The sequence below is a fragment of the Salmo salar genome, chromosome ssa20, assembly GCF_905237065.1.
Source record: "Salmo salar chromosome ssa20, Ssal_v3.1, whole genome shotgun sequence".
NCBI lineage: Eukaryota > Metazoa > Chordata > Actinopteri > Salmoniformes > Salmonidae > Salmo > Salmo salar.
This window is the reverse complement of record NC_059461.1, coordinates 60,284,891-60,306,395: the sequence shown is the minus strand read 5'-3', so window position 1 is coordinate 60,306,395 and position 21,505 is coordinate 60,284,891. Positions and strand designations below refer to the sequence as shown.

Genomic DNA, 21,505 nt, shown 5'->3' with positions numbered 1-21,505 from the left:
CTTCGTGGTGCCAAACTTTTTCCATTTCAGAATGATGGAGACCACTGTGTTCTTGGGGACCTTCAATGCTGCATAAATGTCTCTGTCTCTCGACAAAATCCTGTCTCGGAGCTCTACGGACAATGCACCTGAGGTCAATTTCGAGTCTCATAGCAAAAGGTCTGAATACTAATGTAAATAAGGTATTTCTGTTTTTTATTTAGAATACTTTGCTTTGTCATTATGGGGTATTGTGTGTAGATTGCTGAGTTTTTTTAATGTATTTAATCAATTTTAGAGTAAGGCTATAACGTAACAGAATTTGGTAAAAGTCAAGGGGTCTGAATACTTTCCAAAGCCACTGTATGAACTATTTTACCCAACGAAAACATCTTAACCTTTACTATGTACTCTTAGAAAAAAAGGTGCTATCTAGAACCTTAAAGGGTTCTTCGGCTGTCCCCATAGGAGAACCTTTTGACAAACCCTTTTTGTTTGCAGGTAGAAACCTTTTGGTTCCGGGTAGAACCCCTTTGGGTTCCATGTAGAACCCTTTCTACAGAGGATTCTACATGGAACTCAAAATGGTTCTACCTGGAATCAAAAAGTGTTCCCCTATGGGGACAGTCGAAGAACCCTTTTGGAACCCTTTTTTCTAAGAGTGTCTTTTTTCCTTACAACTATGGCACATTTCATTTAGATATGACAATACTGTGGAAGCATACAGTAACAGTAGTGTTTCCTGTGTTTATGACTGTTCTCTGATGTTTATATGTACTAGTATGTTAAGGCAGGGCTGGTTGCTCATAAACACCTTAAATTAGATGTACGGAGTGCCGTGACAACAGCAGAGCATAGAACAGCTTTCAAAGAAGATGGCTGGAAACTATTGTTGACAGAGAAAGATGGCCATGGGCGGATAGCAGAGTTTTTTATGAATGAAAGTAAGACTGGGAGGAGGTCAGAGTGCAGCAGGGGCTGATTTCTGATTATGGCTTCGAGAGAGAGGAGGAGAGATGATGGGGGAGGAGGATGGGTTAGGAAGATCAGGGAGAGGGGGTGAGGAGTGGTGAGAAGAGGGGGTGAGGAGTGGTGAGAAGAGGGGGTGAGGAGAGGGTATGAATGAATGAAGCTGCTCTCTCTCTCCCCTCTCTCTCTCTCTCTCTCTCTCTCTCTCTCTCTCTCTCTCTCTCTCTCTCTCTCTCTCTCTCTCTCTCTCTCTCTCTCTGTGGAGTGGATTCCAGGGTGATTTACAGAAAGTGAGCTCCTTTGGTCTACTTCCTTAACTACTGTAGCCTATCAGGAGGCCCCTCATAAATGCAAACAACACACACTCAGCCAATCAGCAGACAGCAGCAGTAGCGTACCCCCCTAATGTGTGAGTGTGTGTTTACTATTCATATCACCCTCTGAGGAGCTCTATATGACAGGCTTCTAGTTAGTTCTAAGAGTGAATCTATATCCTACTGAGTGTAGGCAGAGCTTTGTTCCCCCTGGACTTCTCTGGATCAGAGGTCAGGTTAGTTCAGACTCCTTCCTATGCTAGTCTGATGTCGTGCAGAGCTGCCATCAATGACTCCTGTCTGTCATTCAGTAATGGACAGCATATGGCAGAACTAAAGTAGATTAGTTATGACTAACTTCAAATTTACATTTTTTTTTGGGGGGGGGGCACAAACAAGGCACTATCATTATGGCAAATACTTCACATACCTTATTATATCTCGGTTTGACACTTTTCCCTACAACATAGCAACATATCTTTGACCCTGAGAGGATCCTTTGGAATTCCTTATCTGTGCTATCTGTGTCTTTATATTTTAACCAGCTACAGCAGGATATCAAGGCATGGTGCCGCTCCTCCTCAGTAGTAATCTGCTCTACTGCGCCTCAGGAATGACTGCCATGCTGTTGCGTCCAGATAGGATGACACACACACGCACACACAAAACACACACTCTGAGTCCAGTGACAATACAGCCATGAGGTCACTCTGTCTTCACATCCGAACATGTTGTGTTAGCTGGAACCACATATTACCTTGCTCTCTTACGGTGCCAAATACCGAATACTGCTCCTCTCCATTACTCCCTCTCTCACTCCCACTTCATCTTTCTCCCTCCTACAGTATCTCTTCTCTCCTCCCCTTTCCACCTCCCACACAAATACACACACTCACTCTCACACTCCATGCCCTTACGCATATTCTGAATGGCTTAGTCAGAGCGCTAGCAGCATGCATAGAGGTAGCCAGCGCTAACCTCCACTAGCCCCTGAGGGAGGACAGATAGAGGGATAGTTGAGATGACAGTGTTGCCCTGCAGAGGAAGACCTGCTTGAAATGCTGACTGGAAACACAGTGGCTGCACTTCTGACAAGAGACTCTTCTACTCTCTCTCTTTTCTCTCTCTCTTCTACTCTCTCACTTTTCTCTCTTCTCTCTCTCTTTTACTCTCGCTCCTCTGTCTCTTCTGAGAGAATCTCCTAGTCCTTCACTCTTTCTCCTGCTCTCTCTTGTGTCTTAAGAGAACTTTGGTTCCACTAGGACGCTTTCTCTCTCTAGTGTTTTTGCGATGATCTCAGTTTGTCTGTTTAGACAACAAACATGACTATTTTCCACCTAACAGGTAAGACTCTACTTGCATCTCAAATGGCACCCTATTCCCTATATAGTGCACAACTTTTGACCAATCCCTATCGGCCCGGGTCAAAAGTAGTGCACTATAAAGGGAAGAGGGTTCCATTCTCTGTCTGTTTGTTTTCTGTTTTCATAGCACTTTGAGACAGTTTTTTAAATATATTTTTTTTAATTATTATTATTTATTGCAGATTGATTGTAGCTTCCATCAATGTAATTGTTTGCATCACTTCCAATCCCCCATATATCTTTTTGCAAATATATATATATATATATATATATATATATATATATATATATATATATATATATATATATATATATATATATATATATACAAATATATATATATATATATATATATACAAATATATATATATATATACAGTTGAAGTCGGAAGTTTACATAAACCTTAGCCAAATACATTTAAACTCAGTTTTTCACAATTCCTGACATTTAAACCAAGTAAAAATTGTCTTAAATCAGTTAGGATCACCACTTTATTTTAAGAATGTGAAATGTCAGAATAATAGTAGAGAGAATGATTTATTTCAGCTTTAATTTCTTTCATCACATTCCCAGTGGGTCAGAAGTTTACATACACTCAATTAGTATTTGGTAACATTGCATTTAAATGGTTTAACTTGGGTCAAAATGTTTCGGGTAGCCTTCCACAAGCACCCTACAATAAGTTGGGTGAATTTTGGCCCATTCCTCCTGACAGAGCTGGTGTAACTGAGTCAGGTTTGTAGGCCTCCTTGCTCGCACACACTTTTTCAGTTCTGCCCGCAAATGTTCTATAGGATTGAGGTCAGGGCTTTGTGATGGCCACTCCAATACCTTGACTTTGTTGTCCGTAAGCCATTTTGCCACAACTTTGGAAGTATGCTTGGGGTCAATGGCCATTTGGAAGACCCGTTTGCGACCAAGCTTTAATTTTCTGACTGATGTCTTAGGATGTTGCTTCAATATATCCTACATAATTTACCACCCTCATGATGCCATCTATTTTGTGAAGTGCACCAGTCCCTCCTGCAGCAAAGCACCCCACAACATGATGCTGCCACCCCTGTGCTTCACGGTTTAATAAATAGATATGCCGATAGTGGACAACCTTGTTTTACTCCTCTTGACAGTTTAAAACTTTCTAAGAAGTAGCCATTATTTATTATTTTACACCCAGGGTTACTATACATGACTTTAACCCATTTAATAAGATATCCTCCAAAATTGAAATGTTCCAGGCATTTATATATAAGCTCCAGTCGCACTTTATCAAAAGCCTTTTCAAAGTCAGCTATGAATAGCATGCCTGGTTTCCCAGTTTTTCATAGTGTTCTATTGTTTTCAGTACTTGTGTTATATTATCTCCAATGTATCGTCCATGTGAAAAACCTGACTGATTAGAAATAATAATATCTGACAATACCTTTTTAATTCTATGTACTATACATTTTTTTGTTTAATTTTTGCATCACACACTGAAGTGTAAGGGGCTTCCAATTATTTTCATGGACTGGATCTTTATATTTACCACTTGTATCCTGTTTCAGTAATAACAAAATCAGACCTTCTTGTTGAGTGTACGATAATCTACCATTTACATAGGAGTGGTTATATATACTCCAAAAAAGTTTGGTATACCTCAACTGATATGCCATCCAGCCCTTGGATGTTTCACAGACTTAAAGGCTTTAAATGCATCAACAAGTTCCTCCTCTGTAATTTCACCTTCACATGAGTCTTTCTTTACAGCTGTTCATTTTACATTATTAATAGAAAAAAAATCCATACAATTAGCTTTGGTTAGAGAACATTTACATTACATTTACATCATTTAGCAGACACTCTTATCCAGAGCGACTTACAGTAGTGAACACATACATTTCATACAATTTCATACATTTTTTTTTCTGTGCTGGCCCCCCGTGGGAATCAAACCCACAACCCTGGTGTTGCAAACACCATGCTCTACCAACTGAGCTACAGGGAAGATGCAGGAGACTGAAACAAAAACATATGCTTAAAGTACTTTGCTTCCTCTTTCAAAATATAATTTGGTGAATCATGGGTGACTCCATCATTTGTAACAAGTTTCAGTAAATTATTTTTGGTGGTATTTCTATGTTGAATATTAAAAAATAATTTTGTGAATTTTTCCCAATATTCCATACAGTTTGCTTTACTTTTATAATATATTATGCTTGATCTTTCTTGAATGAGTTCCTCCATTTCTTTTTGTATTTCCTCTAATTTAATCTGGTACAGATTTTATTGCTATCCATCTGTTCTGTTAGACCTTCTATTTCCTTTGCTACTATGGACTCTTTTGACCTAAATAGCTTTTGTTTTAGAGCTGAGTACTGCATTTCATGGCCTCTAAAGGCACATTTAAAAGTGTCCCATACAATAAGGGGATCTGTTGTACCTATGTTATGTCGGAAGAATTCACTTATAAATTCCTCTGTCCTAGATAAAAACAAGTTATCATCCAATAGGATATGATTAAATTTCCAATATACTCGCCAACGTGGAAATTCAGTAAGAGTAATGTATATGCTAATTATCTGATGGTCCAACCACATTCTGTCCCCTATCAACACTTTTAAACTTTTGGTGCCAACGAGAATGACATAAGAAACTAGTCAAGACAACTAGGTTGATTGAGCCTCCGCCATGTATATCTCACTAGGTTAGGATATTTAAGCCTCCATATATCCACTAGTTCCAATACATCCATGACATTTGAGGGTGATCGTTTGTAATGTGATTTCCTTTACGGTCCATAGAGATTTCCTTTACGGTCCATATTTAAAACAGTATTATAATCTCCCACCATAATAATAGAGTCTTGTATTGTTTGTAGGGTTGATAATTTATAATAAATATTTTCAAAGAAATGTGGATCATCATTATTTGGTCCGTAAAGGTTAATGAGCCATATCTGTTTATGGTCCAATAACATATTTAAAATCATCCATCTACCTTGAGTATCTGTTAGGACAATTTGCGCATTCGGATCAAAATTACTGTTAATTAATATCATCCCCCCTTTTGAGTTTCTTTGCCCATGGGAGAAGTATATTTCATCCCCGGGCCTTTTTCCACACAACTTCATCTAAAATTGTTGAATGAGTTTCCGGTAAACAATAGATATTACATTCCTTCTCTTTAAGCCCGGTAAATATTGTTTGTCTTTTCTTATTATCTGCTAAGCCATTACAATTATAACTGGCTATACTTATTTCACCAACTACCATAATGAGATACAAGTTTCAAATATATTTATCATAATATATGTTTGTAAATTTACCATTAAAAAGTATCTTAGTGATTGAGTGTCCATATAGCTGTACCATAATATTTGCATTTCCACTAAGTAACTATCATGTTTCAGGTAAGACCCAGATGCAGACAGTGTCAAAGTAACAAAAGTTTATTACTAGTACAGGGGCAGGCAAAACGACAGGTCAAAGGCAGGCAGAGGTCAGTAATCCAGATAGGGTACACAAGGTACAGAACGGCAGGCAGGCTCAGGGTATGCAGAATGGTCAAAACCGGGAAAACTAAAACAGACAGGAGCAAGGGGGAAAATGCTGGTAGGTTTCACGAAACAAAACGAACTGGCAACAGAAAAACAGAGAACACAGGTATAAATACATTGGGGATAATGGGGAAGATTTGCAACACCTGGAGGGGGGTGGAGACAAGCACAAAGACAGGTGAAACAGATCAGGGTGTGACAGTAACCCTCCAATTGTTCTCCACTATTCCACCCGCTAAAGTCCCTCCCGAACCCAAGTTGGGTTGTCATTCCAGTGACCGGCAGGCCACCCCCGTCCCCCCGGATCCCTAGGCCCCCCAAAAGGCCAAGACCCATCCTTTGAAAAGAGCACACGGTGCCACCCACAGAACAGAAGTAGATCAACTGCTAAAAACATTTCCAATGCTCTCACCTCAATTTGCTTTATATATAGCTATTAAAAACTATATATATTCCAAAATCTTGTGTATCTTAATTTCCATAATGAACTATTAATATGCTTAATAATATCGACAGTTCATGCCCTTTGAGACTGTTTCCCTCTCTGACTTCCAGGTCTGTCTGATTTGTTAGTCCTGGTGTCCTCACCGTGGGTTAATATGAGCTGTAGAGGTAAAATGTTGTAGGTTTCTTAAATCCAGGAAAATAGTTCAGATACAATGAAACAATAGATTTAATTCCTCAGTTGTGGGATCTGTTTCACAGAATAAAAACATGTAGAGACTAGGGTTGAATATTTCCTTGAGAATCAACCAATTTTTCTTCCTGAGAAAATTGCAAGAAATTACTGGGCTTCCCGGTATTCCCGTTCAAATCGGAAGTGCTATTTAAAAGCATATAATACCAGCGAAAAAAAATCTGACATGATTATACCACACATGGCTAAATATAGACTACACATGAATCTAACGATTTCTTGATTTTATAACTCAAAGTTCTCCTAGTCACCACACTATTTTGTTGATGTAGCCTAGCTTTAATGTAGGCCTATGAAGCACTGTTGGCCGACTGGTAAAATATTCTGTTATTACAGTATAGTTATAACTAGGCTACATTCATTTTAGCCTACCTTTGACTGAAATATGCATCTTGGTCATTTTCTCTCCCTTGCACATGGCTATCGGGGCAATTTGGGAAAGTTTTGGCTGTTTATGATAACTCGCTTATCTTATTGTGGTGATTTTGTTAGAGAGAACATATCTGATTCTCCGCTAATCAAACAGATAAGCTCTAGCAGAGATTCAACACCATGGATAGCCATGCGGTTGATCATTGCCCACGAATCTAAACCGGCCGTGCATTGTGTGCCTTTCAAACGTAGAATATATTTGACATAAAAGCTAACATTTTCTTATTGCATTCATTATCATTCGTTAGCCTAAAAATCTATAATATTTCTAGCAATTTCTAGTCAATGGTCAAGGTCTTGTTTTAAAATGTTTGTCACAGAATAAAATGAATCGTGAGACCTCTGGCTACACATACTTGGACTATATAATGAAACTAAATAAAGAAGTCAAGCTCCTGAGATTATTCTTTTCCATTATCATGAACTGAACACCTCCCTCTGCAACTGGATCCTGCACTTCCTGACAGGCTACCCCCAGGTAGTGAGGGTAGGCAACAACACACCTTCATGGCTGTGCACGACTCCAACATCATCATTAATACGTTTGTTGACAACATGACGGTGGTAGGCTTGATCACCGACAACAATGAGACAGCTTATAGGGAGGAGGTCAGTGAACTGGTAGTGTGGTGCCAGGACAACAACCTTTCCCTCAACGTCAGCAAGACAAAGGAGCTGATCATGAATTACAGTAAACAGGAGGGCCGAGCATGCCTCCTTCCACATAAACGGGCCTGTGGAACTGTTTGAGAGCTTCAAGTTCCTCGGTGTCCACATCACTAAGGAATTAACATGGTCCACACTCACCAACACAGTCATGAAGAAGGGACAACAACACCTCTTCCCTCTCAGGAGACTGAAAAGATTTGGCATCGGCACTCAGATCCTCAAAAGTTATACAGCTGCACCATTGAGAGCATCTTGACTGGCTGCATCATCGCTTGGTATGGCAACTGCTTGGCATCCAACCACAAGGCGCTACAGAGGATAGTGGGTACAGCTCAGTACATTACTGGGGCCGAGCTCCTTGCCATCCAGGACCTCTATACCAGGAGGTGTCAGAGGAAGGCCCTAAAAATTGTCAGACTCCAGCCACCCAAGTCATAGACTGATCTCTCTGCTACGGCACAGCAAGCGTTACCGATGCACCATGTCTGGAACCAACAGGACCTTGAACAGCTTCTGCCCCCAAGCCATAAGACTGCTAAATAGTTAACCAAATAGCTACCCGGACAATCTGCACTGAGCCCTTTTGCACTAACACTTTTGACTTATGACATACACTGCTGCTACTGCTTATTACCTAACTGTTGCCTAGTCACTTTACCCCTACCTATATGTACTGTACATATCTACCTCAATTACTGCATACCCCTGCACTTCGACTCTGTACTAATTTCAGTTTATGTGACAAAACAAGCAAGTATAGTGTAGAGAATCATTGTACCATCCAAACCGCTATGAAATATATTGTCTATAACCAAACATATTGTATTTTCAGGTGTTTGAAGCTGGTGTACAAAACTGAAAGTAACAGATGCAAAAATTCAACTTAAAGCGAGAAGCATAGAAATATAACACATAGAACAGATCTACCGCTTCTTAGACTTGCTTTCATTTCTATGTGAATTTTGTCGGTTTAGCCAAAAAGTTCCATATGGCAGTTGTCACGTCCTGACCAGCAGAGGGAGTAGTTGTTTAGTATTTTGGTCAGGACGTGGCAGAGGGATGTTTGTTTTGTATGGTGGGGGTTTTGTGTGTGTTAGAGAGGGGTGTTTGATTTATGTGTTCCTGGGTTTTGGGTGTATGTTCTAGGTTAGTTGTTCTAGGTTGTATTTCTGCGTGTTGTCTAGTTTAGGTTTTCTATGTTTAGGTTTGGGTGCTGGACTCTCAATTGGAGGCAGGTGTTTCTCGTTGCCTCTGATTGAGAGTCCTATATATGGGTAATTGTTTGGTTTAGTGTTTGTGGGAGATTGTTTGTTGTTTTGCCTGTGTGAGCGTTACAAGACTGTTTTGTTGTTCGTTGTTTTGTTATTTTGGTGTTCACTTTGATTTCAAATAAATATCAAGATGAGCATCCACATTCCTGCTGCGTTTTGGTCCTCCATTCCAGACGACAATCGTGACACATGTTAAATTTTCATGCTTAACACAAAAGACCCCTTCACTTTTTCCACATTTTGTTAGGTTACAGCCTTATTCAAAAATAGATTAAATATACACTGCTCAAAAAAATAAAGGGAACACTTAAACAACACAATGTAACTCCAAGTCAATCACACTTCTGTGAAATCAAACTGTCCACTTAGGAAGCAACACTGATTGACAATAAATTTCACATGCTGTTGTGCAAATGGAATAGACAACAGGTGGAAATTATAGGCAGTTAGCAAGACACCCCCAATAAAGGAGTGGTTCTGCAGGTGGTGACCACAGACCACTTCTCAGTTCCTATGCTTCCTGGCTGATGTTTTGGTCACTTTTGAATGCTGGCGGTGCTTTCACTCTAGTGGTAGCATGAGACGGAGTCTACAACCCACACAAGTGGCTCAGGTAGTGCAGCTCATTCAGGATGGCACATCAATGCGAGCTGTGGCAAGAAGGTTTGCTGTATCTGTCAGCGTAGTGTCCAGAGCATGGAGGCGCTACCAGGAGACAGGCCAGTACATCAGGAGACGTGGAGGAGGCCGTAGGAGGGCAACAACCCAGCAGCAAGACCGCTACCTCTGCCTTTGTGCAAGGAGGAGCAGGAGGAGCACTGCCAGAGCCCTGCAAAATGACCTCCAGCAGGCCACAAATGTGCATGTGTCTGCTCAAACGGTCAGAAACAGACTCCATGAGGGTGGTATGAGGGCCCGACGTCCACAGGTGGGGGTTGGGCTTACAGCCCAACACCATGCAGGAATCCAATTGAGCACATCTGGGACATCATGTCTCACTCCATCCACCAATGCCACGTTGCACCACAGACTGTCCAGGAGTTGGCGGATGCTTTAGTCCAGGTCTGGGAGGAGACCCCTCAGGAGACCATCCGCCACCTCATCAGGAGCATGCCCAGGCATTGTAGGGAGGTCATACAGGCACGTGGAGGCCACACACACTACTGAGCCTCATTTTGACTTGTTTTAAGGACATTACATCAAAGTTGGATCAGCCTGTAGTGTGGTTTTCCACTTTAATTTTGAGTGTGACTCCAAATCCAGACCTCCATGGGTTGATAAATTGGATTTCCATTGATTATTTTTGTGTGATTTTGTTGTCAGCACATTCAACTATGTAAAGAAAAAAGTATTTAATAAGATTATTTCATTCATTCAGATCTAGGATGTGTTATTTTAGTGTTCCCTTTATTTTTTGAGCAGTGTATTTTTTCCCTATCAATGTACACACAATTTCCCATAATGACGAAGCGAAAAGCGTTTTTTAGACATTTTAGCAAATGTATTAAACATAAAAAACTGAAATACCTTATTTACATAAGCATTCAGACCCTTTGCTATGAGACTTGACATTTAGTTCAGGTACATCCTGTTTCCATTGATCATCCTTGAGATGTTTCTACAACTTGATTGGAGCCCACCTGTGATTGGACAAGATTTGGAAAGGCACACACCTGTCTATATAAGGTCCCACAGTTGACAATGCCAGAGCAAAAACCAAGCCATGAAGTCGAAGGAATTGTCCGTAGAGTTCCGAGACAGGATTGTGTCGAGGCACAGATCTGGGGAAGTGTACCAAAAACCTTCTGCAGCATTGAAGGTCTCCAAGAACACAGTGGCCACCATCATTCTTAAATGGAAGAAGTTTGGAACCACCAAGACACTTCCTAGAGCTGGCAGCCCGGCCAAACTGAGCAGTCGGAGGAGAATGGCCTTGTTCAGGGAGACTCTGACAGAGCTCCAGAGTTCCTCCATGGAGATGGGAGAACCTTCTAGAAGGACAACCAACTCTGCAGCACCACCATTCAGGCCTTTATGGTAGAGTGGCCAGACGGAAGCCACTCCTCAGTAAAATGCACCTACAGGATTCTCAGACCATGAGAAACCAGATTCTCTGGTCTGATGAAACCAAGTTGAACTCTTTGGCCTGAATGCCAAGCGTCACGTCTGGAGGAAAACTGGTACCATCCCTACGGTGAAGCATAGTAGTGCCACCATCATGCTGTGAGGATGTTTGTAAGCAGCAGGGACTGGGAGAATAGTCAGGATCGAGGGAAAGATGAACTGAACAAAGTACAGAGAGATCCTTGATGAAAACCTGCTCCAGAAAGCCCAGGACCTCAGACTGGGGCAAAGGTTCACCTTCCAACAGGACAACAACCCTAAGCACACAGCCAAGACAACGCAGGAGTGGCTTCAGCTAGAACCCGGACTTGAACCCGATCTAACATCTCTGGAGAGATCTGAAAATAGCTGTGCAGCAATGCTTCCCATCCAACCCGACAAAGCTTGAGAGGATCTGCAGAGAATATTGGGAGAAACTCTCCAAATACATGTGTGCCAAGCTTGCAGCATCATACCCAAGATCACTCAAGGCTGTAATCGCTGCCAAAGGTGCTTCAAGAAAGTACTGAATAAATCCATTTTAGAATAAGGCTATAACGTAACAAAATGTGGAAAAAGTGAAGGGGTCTGAATACTTTCCAAATGCACTGTATTTCCATCGCATTTTCACCACTATTTGTCAAAATGGCAATCAAGCATCGATCATCACGTAACCAGAATAAGACCCTCTGCATTTATTGGAAAGGAGCATGAAGCTTATACCATGCATTTCAAGGTCGCGTTGTCACGTCCTGACCAGTAAAGGGGTTATTTGTTATATTAGTTTGGTCAGGACGTGGCAGAGGGTATTTGTTTAGAGTGTTTCGGGGTTTGTTGGGCTATGTGTTTTGTAGAGGGGTGTTTGATTAGAGTGTTCCGGGGTTTTGGTTTATGTTCTATGTTAGTATATTTCTATGTTCTCGTCTAGTATGTTTAGTTTATTGATTTGGCCTTCAATTGGAAGCAGCTGTTCCTCGTTGCCTCTGATTGAAGGTCCTATGTATAGGGGTGTTTTGGTAATGGGAATTGTGGGTAGTTGTCTCCTGTTTAGTGTCTATGCACCTGATAGGACTGTTAGTGTCGTTCGTTGTGTTTTGTATACATGTTTTGTTTGTTTTTCCTTCTTTTCACAATTAAAGAAGATGAGTATACATTTTCCCGCTGCACCTTGGTCCACTCATTACGACACCCGTTACACGCGTGTACAGTTTCAGTATAAAGAATGCGTGCGCTTTGAATAAATGGCACATTTTTCTGTGGAAGTAATTACGGTAGGCTACAAATACGCACACGTCCTGAGCGTTGATTATTGATCATGCAGATAGTAGAGCAGAAGGCCATAGCCAAGATAGATTTAAACATTGCATATCATTTAACAGTTCCATTCCACATCACGTTATTCATGGTAATAATTTACTATAATTTACCGGTTTCTCGCAGTTATTTATCACAGAAAAAGGGAATGGGTTTTGGCGGTAAATCCTGGTAAATCTCGGTAACCTGGACGTGGCAGGGGTGTGGTAGGGGTCGTGGCAGGAACGCAGTCTGCCTGTCAGCACAGCTGAATTGTAGAGAACATGTTAGAGGCTCTCCATCTTGGCAGTGTAGAGACGTTTTTTAATTTTTAAGCCAATTTCCTGCTATTCTATAAATGTCTCTATGGAGCTGAGAGAAATGTTTGCAGTTTTAAAGATTATTTCCTATCATTCTATGCATTTTGCCATGGCTAATGCTGTGTTATTTTGCTCAAACATAAGAACAAAATCAATACCACAAAATTCATTGTTTGGGGAATTTTCAATTCTCCCTGACTGTCTAGCTTTTATTTTGGTGATTGTTAGTTCTCAAAGATGAAATGATATACAGGTCCATTATCTTTTCTACATACTATATCTGTGTTTAGTTGTTTAACTGATTTTTAATCCCCAAAATTTGTAAAAAATGTAAAGCACTGTTTGGGCGACCTGAAAAACACTTAACGTTAGGCGACCCGCCCAAGGATTTCAATGGCAGAAAAGATCCCTGCACACATGTGTTGGTGTCACTGTGTTCCTCTCCCTCCATGTGAATATACTGTGTATTATTGTGAGTGTGTGTGTCATCCTATTTGTATGAGGCTGTATGGTTTGAGGCTGGATTCATATTGGGTTTAGATCAACCATACGAATAAATAATCATCCATTACACCATACAGATCAACCATACCAATAAATAATCATCCATTACACCATACAGATCAACCATACTAATACATAATCATCCATTACACCATAAAGATCAACCATACTAATACATAATCATCCATTACACCATACAGATCAACCATACTAATAAATAATCATCCATTACACCATACAGATCAACCATACTAATAAATAATCATCCATTACACCATACAGATCAACCATACTAATCAATAATCATCCATTACACCATAAAGATCAACCATACTAATAAATAATCATCCATTACACCATACAGATCAACCATACTAATAGTGGCATTACTATTGTAATGTGGTTGTTCCACTGGATATTATAGGTGAATGCACCAATTTGTAAGTCGCTCTGGATAAGAGCGTCTGCTAAATGACTAAAATGTAAATGTAAAAATGTACATAATCATCCATTACACCATACAGATCAACCATACTAATCAATAATCATTCATACAGATCAACCATACTAATCAATAGACTTCAAGCTGTCCATACATACTGAAGGCAAAGTTCTTCTCCAGGGAATATAAGGACAGTTGCAAAGGCATTCATGACTGTGTTTAAGCTGTACCAAGACCTCACAGTTGGGGTTAGTGTATCTATCTGTGAAATGTAGGGAATGCAGTTACTGATGTAACTTTGTTGTCAGCTTATTTGGAAAGAGCAGTCTGAGAAAAGCCTCCCTTTGTACCCTGAACAGATGTTTATCCCCTACACAGAGTGGAGTGCTTATGGAATGTGCGTGTGTGTGTGTGTGTGTGTGTGTGTGTGTGTGTGTGTGTGTGTGTGTGTGTGTGTGTGTGTGTGTGTGTGTGTGTGTGTGTGTGTGTGTGTGTGTGTGTGTGTATACATCAGCTGCTGGGCAGAATAGCTAGATTCCTGTGTGCAGAGATGTCACTGCTCTAGTGTTTGAAACAGATCCAGACTTGAACGTTGCGACTGCAGCCAGATGTTCAGATTCACAGCTAGCAGCTCCTCTCTGGGGGCTATGTCCCACATGGCACCCTATTCCCTACATAGTGCACAACTTTTGACCAGAGCCCTATGGACCCTGGTCAAAAGTAGTGCAATATATAGGAAATAGGGTGACACTTGGGACACAGCCTGGACATTAGCTCTGCTGGACTCTCTGGCTTCACTCCGGCTGTAGTTAGTTCACTGCTAGTAGGAGAGTCAGAAGGGGAAAGAAGAAACACACTTACAAAATACTAGCTTGGTATATCTGTGCTTAAAGGTAAAGTTATTACTATTCTTTTAGTTGAAATGGATGTGTGTGATGGATCTGAACCTGAGGACAGCAGGCAGTCTTTGAGCAATGTCACTGTGAGATGTTTATGGCTTGGAACTAATGCGTTTTCTTGTCTGTTTGTTTAATGCAGTATTTTCTTTAATCTATTCTGTATCTTCTCTAATGCCATATCTTCTTTGTATCTTCTCTGATGCAGTGTCTTCTCTAATGCAGTATCTTTTCTAATGCAGTATCTTTTCTAATGCAGTATCTTCTCAAATGCAGTATCTTCTCTGTATCCTCTCCAATGCTGTATCTTCTATATTGCTGTATCTTCTCTGTTTGTTTAATGTTGTAACGTTATCTTCTCTCTTTGTTTAATACTGTATTTTCTTAGTTTTTAATGCTGTATCTTGTTTCAGGTGATCTGCTGTTTGATCTGTTTGAAAGTTGGTGTTGCTGATCCAGGTGCTGAGGTGGTCTGAGAGGAACATGGCAAATCCATATAGCTCTTACATCAGACAGCAGTCCCTCTGGATCTACCTGACCACCAGTCACATCACCAGACTACCTGTTCCCTAGTAACACACCGTAACAGACTGTAACAGACTGTAGAGACAACATGGACACAGTTCTGATGGTTACTCTGGAGGAGCGACAGTCTCTGGTCATGTCAGCATCATCTGGTAGGACCATCTCACCACAGACACAGCCACTGGCACAGACACAGGTACAGCAACAGACACAACCAGAGACACAGACACACCAGTCCTCCTCAGAATGTGCTTCAGAGCCTTCTCATCATGACGATAGCTCCACAGAGAGCAGTGAGGATGTTTGTTTGCCTGGACCTCTAAGCCTGGAGCTGTCGAAACTGGAACTAGACCACCAGGACACACCCCAGCAGGATAGGGAGGCTGGTAGTGACTATAACAGGACTGGAGCTCCTGGGATAGAGGGAAAACTAGCTGTTAGTATTGGAGATCCAGGAGGGCCAGCAGGGCCAGCAGAGTATGGTTCTGATGTCTCCCCTCCTGACCCTCTAGACCCTCTCTGGATTGTCTGTCCAGCGGGTCTCCTCGGTGAGCCAGACAGTGTGACATCACCATCGCCTGATGATGCCAATAACAATGGATTGGATTTACACAGCACTTCTCCAGCTGAGGACCCCTGCCTTGCCTCCAATGTTCCTTCTCCTAGGATAGAGGGAGATGTGGATGTTCTTGCTCCTAAGATAGAGGGAAACCTGGAGGTTGAAGACAGTGACAGACCTGTAGAATCAGGGCATTCCCTGGATGCTAACCTCTCTGGTCAGCTAGAGGACATAGAGCTGGGGCATACCTCGCCCAGACAGACCGAGAGCGACATGGAGCTAGAGGAGGAGTCACCCAGATGGACAGAAACAGACAGCCAGCCTGAGGACCACTCAGAGGGGCCTGTGGAGAACAGACATGTCCCTACTGATCTGGAACACACAGAAGACAACCATGTGCCCTTCCCTCTAGGACATATCCATACCCTTCTGGTCCAATCAGAGGCAGAGGTCAGCCATGTCACTATCTCTGTGGTCCAATCAGAGACTTTTATCTCCATTCCTTCTCTAGTGGTCAGTGTGGACAACAACATGGATCCCTTCAGACCTCCCTCCCTCCCCCTGGCCCTCTCTGAGGCCCCCTTGGCGGGGCTAGGCCTCTGCGATCACCCCGACATCATCAAACACAGACCTAGCTCCATCACCTTCTCAGACTACACCTGTAGTCCCTCCACCTGTCATTCTAGCACCGACCACAGTGTCTTCATCAATGACAGCTCCGACTGCAGGGAGTCTTCCTCAGAGGAGGATGATGAAGGTGATGTTGATGAAGATGGGGATGATAACGACATATTCCCAGAGCTGCTTCAGAGCAGGGAGTTCCTGGTCAGTCGGAGGAGAAGGAGCAGCACCAGAGACAAAGTAGTTAAGAAGAGAAGTTCTCTGAATCCCCAGGCTGAGGCACCAGTCAGGTCTACAACCAACACTACAGCCAGCTCCCACCTCTCCTCCTCTTCTTCCTCTAAAAAACAGAACCACGGCGGCTACGAGGCAGAGACTGAGACCAGCAGCACAGAGGTAGGCTACTGTTTGTTCACAGTCATTACAGACATTACAGTATTTTAGAGATACAACTGTCAAGATAGTACCACCTATATTCCTCACATATTGATGTAATATTCATGTCTTTGTTGAATGGTTCAGTAGAGATGTGTTTGAAAGTTTATGTCAGGGTTAGGCACTGTGTACTACCTAGTTTAACACCATTAGATGCAGTATATTAATATACATTGAATATTAATATAATCCAGCCTGTTCTCTCAATGAGGAGATGTGACTGTTGCTCCCCCAGGCTGTGTATTTCCTGCCTCCTGGCCAGGAGCCATATGTATCAAGGGTCTCAGAGTGGGAGTGCTGATCTAGGAGCAGTTATGCCTTATAGATGATAATGAATAAGATTACATGGACAGAGTTCCCCAGGCGCTGAAGACGTGGATATCAATTAAGGCAGCCCCCCCCGCACCTCTCTGATTCAGAGGTGTTGGGTTCGATGTGGAAGACCCAACCCAAGTTGTACAGCTGACTAGGTATTCCCTTTCCTTTACTCTGAGATGCTTGATACAAAAAGGCCCCAGATGTCTTCCATTATTTAATTCCACTTGGGCTCAATACAAACACAGTGCTTTGCTATACAAACACTTTCAATAGTCTGCTCCCTACTAGTTACCAGGCAGTGACTCCATCCCTCCAGGTTTACTAGTTACCAGGCAGTGACTCCATCCCTCCAGGTTTACTAGTTACCAGGCTGTGACTCCATCCCTCCAGGTTTACTAGTTACCAGGCAGTGACTCCATCCCTCCAGGTTTACTAGTTACCAGGCTGTGACGCCATCCCTCCAGGTTTACTAGTAACCAGGCTGTGACTCCATCCCTCCAGGTTTACTAGTTACCAGGCAGTGACTCCATCCCTCCAGGTTTACTAGTTACCAGGCTGTGACTCCATCCCTCCAGGTTTACTAGTTACCAGGCTGTGACTCCATCCCTCCAGGTTTACTAGTTACCAGGCTGTGACTCCATCCCTCCAGGTTTACTAGTTACCAGGCTGTGACTCCATCCCTCCAGGTTTACTAGTTACCAGGCTGTGACTCCATCCCTCCAGGTTTACTAGTTACCAGGCAGTGACTCCATCCCTCCAGGCTTACTAGTTACCAGGCCGTGACTCCACCCCTCCAGGTTTACTAGTTACCAGGCAGTGACTCCATCCCTCCAGGTTTACTAGTTACCAGGCTGTGACTCCACCCCTCCAGGTTTACTAGTTACCAGGCAGTGACTCCATCCCTCCAGGCTTACTAGTTACCAGGCTGTGACTCCACCCCTCCAGGTTTACTAGTTACCAGGCTGTGACTCCATCCCTCCAGGTTTACTAGTTACCAGGCTGTGACTCCACCTCTCCAGGTTTACTAATTACCAGGCTGTGACTCCATCCCTCCAGGTTTACTGGTAACCAGGCTGTGACTCCATCCCTCCAGGTTTACTAGTTACCAGGCAGTGACTCCATCCCTCCAGGTTTACTAGTTACCAAGCTGTGACTCCATCCCTCCAGGTTTACTAGTTACCAGACAGTGACTCTATCCCTCCAGGTTTACTAGTTACCAGGCTGTGACTCCATCCCTCCAGGTTTACTAGTTACCAGGCTGTGACTCCATCCCTCCAGGTTTACTAGTTACCAGGCAGTGGCTCCATCCCTCCAGGTTTACTAGTTACCAGGCAGTGACTCCATCCCTCCAGGTTTACTAGTTACCAGGCAGTGACTCCATCCCTCCAGGTTTACTAGTTACCAGGCAGTGACTCCATCCCTCCAGGTTTACTAGTTACCAGGCTGTGACTCCATCCCTCCAGGTTTACTAGTTACCAAGCAGTAACTCCATCGCTCTAGGTTTGCTAGTTACCAGGCTGTGACTCCATCCCTCCAGGTTTACTAGTTACCAGGCTCTGACTCCATCCCTCCAGGTTTACTAGTTACCAGGCTGTGACTCCATCCCTCCAGGTTTAATGGTAGTTACCAGACTGTGAGTGACCCCATCTTCTAAGGTTTACTGGCCTTTAAAAGTCTCTTCTGGACGTTGATGAATCATGTTCACATCATACACCTATGGTTTACTTGTGTCAGAGACACCAGATCTCTAACAGTGCATAACTGTGTCAGAGACACCAGATCTCTGTCATTCCTCAGCTTATCCCTCTGTAGATAACGACATATAATGTAACCCTAATTTAACTAGGCAAGTCAGTTAAGAACAAATTCTTATTTACAATGATGGCCTACCGGGGAACAGTGGGTTAACTGCCTTGTTCAGGGGCAGAATGACAGATTTTTACCTTGTCAACTCGGGGATTTGATCCAGCAACCTTTCAGTAACTGGCCCAACGCTCTAACCACTAGGCTACCTGCCGCCCCAAGAATAATAAAATACCAACCCTAACCCTGGAGATTAGAACATACAGTAAAACAGAGGGGAAAGGTTAGGTAGGGAACACTCCCACTGACTCTGCTGATAGACCTTGCAGGCTTTACAGGCTGTATGACACAACACTGGGAATGGGCTGTTTGTGAGCATAAAGGTTGTTTGGGGAAAGGGAGGAGGAATGCTTTAAATACCTGGAACTGGTTTAAACTGGGCCTTGGTCTAAATAGGAAACCGGGTGCCATTTGGGACGCAACCAGGGGCTCTGACAGGCAGCACTCCTGTTTGTTTTTCAGACAGTCCATTTGAACTACAGCTTTTCATACTAGCCATCTGAGGGCACCATTGCTACATAGTAATCTTGCGTGGCCTATGCACACGTCTCTCTAGCTCTCTCTCCCACTCTCTCTCTCTGTGCATCAGTCAGTTGGTTATGGTATGTTTGTGTATACTGTAAAAAGACATGTTACTGTGATGTTGTTTATCTTTATCTAGTTTAGAAGTGAAAGGATTCTACTGGTGTGACTCAGTGCAGCGTAGAAGCCTGTTCTCACCAGGCGATAGACCTGGGAACTTAGCAGGTAACTCCTAGAAAGTTAGGAGAGAATGGGTTATAAGTTAGGAGAGAATGGGTTTTAACTATTTTTCAGCTGAGTAGCCTATTAGCCTAGCCGTTGTTCCCTTTCACATGCCCCCTGCTCCATTTCTACCCCAATCATCAATCCAATCCAACCCAATCAACCCTCTCCCTGCCTGGTGATCTATGCCTCTCTCAGTGGGTGGTATGGTCCAGGCACAGTGCCCAGAGCTCACACACTTCATTCCTCATTATCATGTCAAAGACCTGGCCTTGGGGTTTACAATGTGGCCAATTTACCCTGATGAAGATATCTTCCCTCTCACATTAGCTTTCCCCTGAAGATAACACTAGTGTCTGTCTCATGCCGACAGCATTGCCATGGCATCAGTGTTTTTCACTATTTATGGGGCCAGAAAGAGGAGGTAAAAGGAATCATGGCTAGTGTCTCTCTCAGCTTCAAGCCTTCTCTGAAATTCCACTCATTCTGAGGAAAATGTCCGCATTCCGAGGCGGGCAGGCAGCACTGTGTGGCTGTCAGAGAGAAGAGAGACAGTAGGAGACATTGTGTTCTAGTGTGTTCCAGATATAGCACAGAGAGACAGACAGATAGACAGATTGAGGCGTTTCCCCTGTCAGAGGTGAAGCAGCTGACCCGAGGTGGACTGACTTCTGCTCTGATCACTACTAGTAACACCTTTATGTTGTAGGAATTCTCTAGATGCATTACCACCTCTAGTTCCCTGTCTCTACATTGATTATTGTTTGTCCTGAACTGTATTTCCTATATTTTCTTGTCCATTCCCATTTTGTTTTCATTCTGATGAAGGCCGTTGGCGGCCGAAACGTCATGGCTTTAACTTGAACTAGATTAAAAAAGCATCACGATTTTAATTGTGAGGGAAAATCACGCCTATTTACTGTATGTTGTGACTGAGACTCACTGCCTCTACATTGAAGCAGGAAGAACAGGAGGCCAATGGGTGGGTCACACCTATCTCCACCTGAGGAGCCTGTGGCTCAGACACCAGCACTACTACAGTAGGTCCTCTAGAGAACACACTCAATAGGATGATTGTTAGGAGAGGGGTTTTAATGCAGAATGGAGAAAGAGCTGGGCGCACAGGGGCTCCTGGGGGCACTAACAGACAGAACACAGAGCCAGGGGCCAAGGGGCTCCAGGGGGCAGGGGCTCCAACAGACAGACAGACACACTCAGAACACAGACAACAGTTCCGCAGTTTAATTCCAGGAAATTCATGAATGGCTTTGTGTCGGCTGCTTGTCTTCTGAGTCACACTGTTGCGCAACAAGGATCTCAAAGAGAGAGAGAGACCTTAACCTCCAGATCCTCTAACATGTTTGTCTCTGGATGTGTCCCTATATAGTGCCTATGGGCCCTGGTCAAAAGTAGTGCACTATAAAGGGACTAGGGTGTCATTTGGGACACACCCAGAGACAAACATGAGCTGTGTTAGAGAATCTGGACTGTAGGTTAAGATCTGTGTTACTGCGTGATGACTTCTAAGAACTAGGTGGTGAAGATATCACATTTCCCTCTATGCTGGTCTGTACTGTTTTTAGTTGTCACCTGGTGCTCATAACCTTCTCTAACTATCTGAACGATTTCAACGTTATTATCCAGAGAATTA

At 42.9% G+C, this 21,505-nt stretch overlaps 1 protein-coding gene across 1 annotated transcript in view; it reads left to right on the top strand.

Moving 5' to 3' along the window:
* The first annotated feature begins 2,196 nt into the window (after positions 1-2,196).
* LOC106580986 (stAR-related lipid transfer protein 13) overlaps positions 2,197-21,505 on the top strand; it is a 101,767-nt gene continuing 82,458 nt past the window's right edge. The window contains exons 1-2 of the mRNA XM_045703702.1: positions 2,197-2,606; positions 15,203-16,890. Of these exons, the coding sequence (XP_045559658.1) occupies positions 15,403-16,890 (1,488 nt within the window). The 5' untranslated portion in view covers positions 2,197-2,606; positions 15,203-15,402. The remainder of the gene's footprint in view (positions 2,607-15,202; positions 16,891-21,505) is intronic.